Source organism: Nasonia vitripennis, chromosome 1 (genome assembly GCF_009193385.2).
Source record: "Nasonia vitripennis strain AsymCx chromosome 1, Nvit_psr_1.1, whole genome shotgun sequence".
Taxonomy (NCBI): Eukaryota; Metazoa; Arthropoda; class Insecta; order Hymenoptera; family Pteromalidae; genus Nasonia; species Nasonia vitripennis.
The window spans coordinates 14,996,014-14,998,344 of record NC_045757.1 but is presented as its reverse complement, the minus strand read 5'-3'; the positions used below and the strand labels follow the sequence as shown (position 1 = coordinate 14,998,344).

The window sequence follows — 2,331 nt, the reverse complement described above, 5'->3', positions numbered from 1 at the left end:
CAATGAGTTAATTTAACGCTGTGGAGTATACTGATTAATTTTTCTGGCGCTGCTTTACGCTCCTAATGGCTGCGGAGTCGTAGTACTGAAGTTCCATCGAGAGAACAGTCTTTTTAATCGTGTTTGTAAAATTGTAGCAATAAAGAATGATGTCGAGAAGAACTGGAGCAAAGTATATTTGCTGAAAAAATGCCATCTACGAAAAGAGAGAGAGAAAGAGAATAAAGTCGGAGTTAACAAAGTTGAAAAGGTTATGTACAAAGTACTATTGTGCTTAATAGAACATCTTGAGAACGGCTTAGACGTATGCTATGAATATGTTGTTTTTTATTGAGAAAACAGTTATTTTTCAAAAATATATCATTCGCAATCGATTTCCAGACTGAATATTTTGATTTAATTCTTCGTTCGCACTATTTCCACGAAATGGAAAGTCGTTATGTCCGTGAGGAACCGTCGCGAGCAACGAGTTTGTGTATGCCAGTATATGTGCGCGTGAAACCTTATATAAATAAGGCAGCAGTTAACATAAACGCTGACGGCAGACCAATTTCTCTTTCAAATACTGATTTATGTATGAATACATTATTAATATGTCATTTTCATATATGTCACCTAATACAAAATATACGATTAGTATTCGTCGCATATTCTCGCAAGTCCACATATTTAATAAGAAGTACTCACAATAAAGATTGCTTTACTGATTTTACAGCATATCTTTGATAAGCAAAGGAAATTTTATTAGGACTGGTAGAGATAGAAACAAGAATTTTATTCTAGAATAATGTATTTGATTTCTATCGTCAAGTCATTAATAGTTAAATTGGTAGTGGTTATGAAAGAATCCTTCATATTTGGTAGCGCATGCGATTACATTACCAACAAATGATTCACTTTAATCATATCACTAAGAGCTATCAAGGAAATAAAAATCAATTTATTATCAACATTCTAAAACCTCAGTCAAAAATATTATGCTATGTATTGTTGTTTTCATAATGTGATTTAACAATACATACAAACGTGACGTTCCTCAAGTATGTATTATCTAAAGCTGTGGAAAATTAAGCCAATATTATACTGTAAAGGTAAAATAACAGAATGAAATCAATTCTTGTCTTCGTTGATTTCCTTTTGAATAAATTGCTTAAATCTAAAAAACTCGTTATAGTAAAACATAGGTACGTAACATAAATAAAGCTATATCGTTTTAAAAATTTTAGAAAAAACAGTACTTCTCGCGTTAAATATCCTACAAACAGTTATAAACGAAAAATCGTGGCTCAAACCGTGACAATTTTTCACGTGTTCGATGTACCCATACACTCGCTTAAAGAGTCGTGTTTTTGTATCAGAGATATGACCCTCTTCGGCTTCTCTTTTGACTCCTACAACATGCTGCATATACTTCCTGTGTCTCCTCTTCTCGCAAAGTCTCGTTGAATCAACTGCCGGCCAATTTGAGCTGCTTGTCGGCGTACCTGAGTAGCAGCAGGCACAAGTGCGTGTTGTTAGTTTTCCTGGCGACGTCGAAAACCGTGACGTCGCGAATAGTCGAGTGTTTGATCGACGCTCCTCTTTCCAGCAGGATCGCCACGATAATTGGGCAGTTGAGCTCGACGGCCATGTAGAGCGGCGTCTTGTCGTCGACATTGAAAGCCGGATTCACGTTAGCTCCGTGATCGAGTAAAAACTCGACCATCCTCGTCGATTTCTTCCTCACTGCTAGGTGAAGCGGCGTTAGGCTGTCGTTTGAATAAACGTTGATGGCGGCTTTCCGGAGCAGAAGCATTTTCAGAACCTCGACATTCTCACATTCCACGGCCATGTGTACTAGCGTGTAGCCCGTGGTCGGATCTCTGATGTTCACGTCCTCGTACAGTGCCAACAACGCGTCGATGATCGCTAAATCACCGAATTCGATCGCTAAGTGGATCGATTGTAAACACATATTCGCTGATGCTATACTGGACACTCGAGAAGTTGAGGTAGTAGAGATGAAGTGACGGACTGGGCTGTAACACTTAACTAGGAGGATGTTACAGTGCGATGTTTGTCGTTGAGCAGTAGACTGTGAACTGATTTGTATGAACAATTAACACGCGAGCCAAGGCCCCAAACCAAAGAGAGGGAGAGATGTCTCCTCCCATCCTCTTGAGTAGGCATACTGGTTAATTTTTGAAAATGTCAAAGCTGTATAAAGTCATCGTTAGGGTGTAAACAGTATATAACCGTTACAGGGTATTACGTGATATAAATATATGAATTCCTGTACAGACTCGTTACCAGAAAAGTTGTCTTTTGCATCTCATACTTACCATGCAAGCG

At 38.3% G+C, this 2,331-nt stretch overlaps 1 protein-coding gene across 1 annotated transcript; it reads right to left on the bottom strand.

The window, feature by feature from the left end:
• Positions 1-1,447: 1,447 nt before the first annotated feature.
• Positions 1,448-1,954, bottom strand: LOC103316632 (alpha-latrocrustotoxin-Lt1a-like). The gene has a single exon (XM_008211072.1). The coding sequence runs from the start codon at positions 1,952-1,954 to the stop codon at positions 1,448-1,450; it is 507 nt and encodes a 168-aa protein (XP_008209294.1).
• Between the last annotated feature and the right edge of the window lie 377 nt (positions 1,955-2,331).

Bases quoted from the DNA above. Each gene is read 5' to 3' on its own strand.
- LOC103316632 (XM_008211072.1), bottom strand. From the start codon at position 1,954: ATGTGTTTACAATCGATCCACTTAGCGATCGAATTCGGTGATTTAGCG.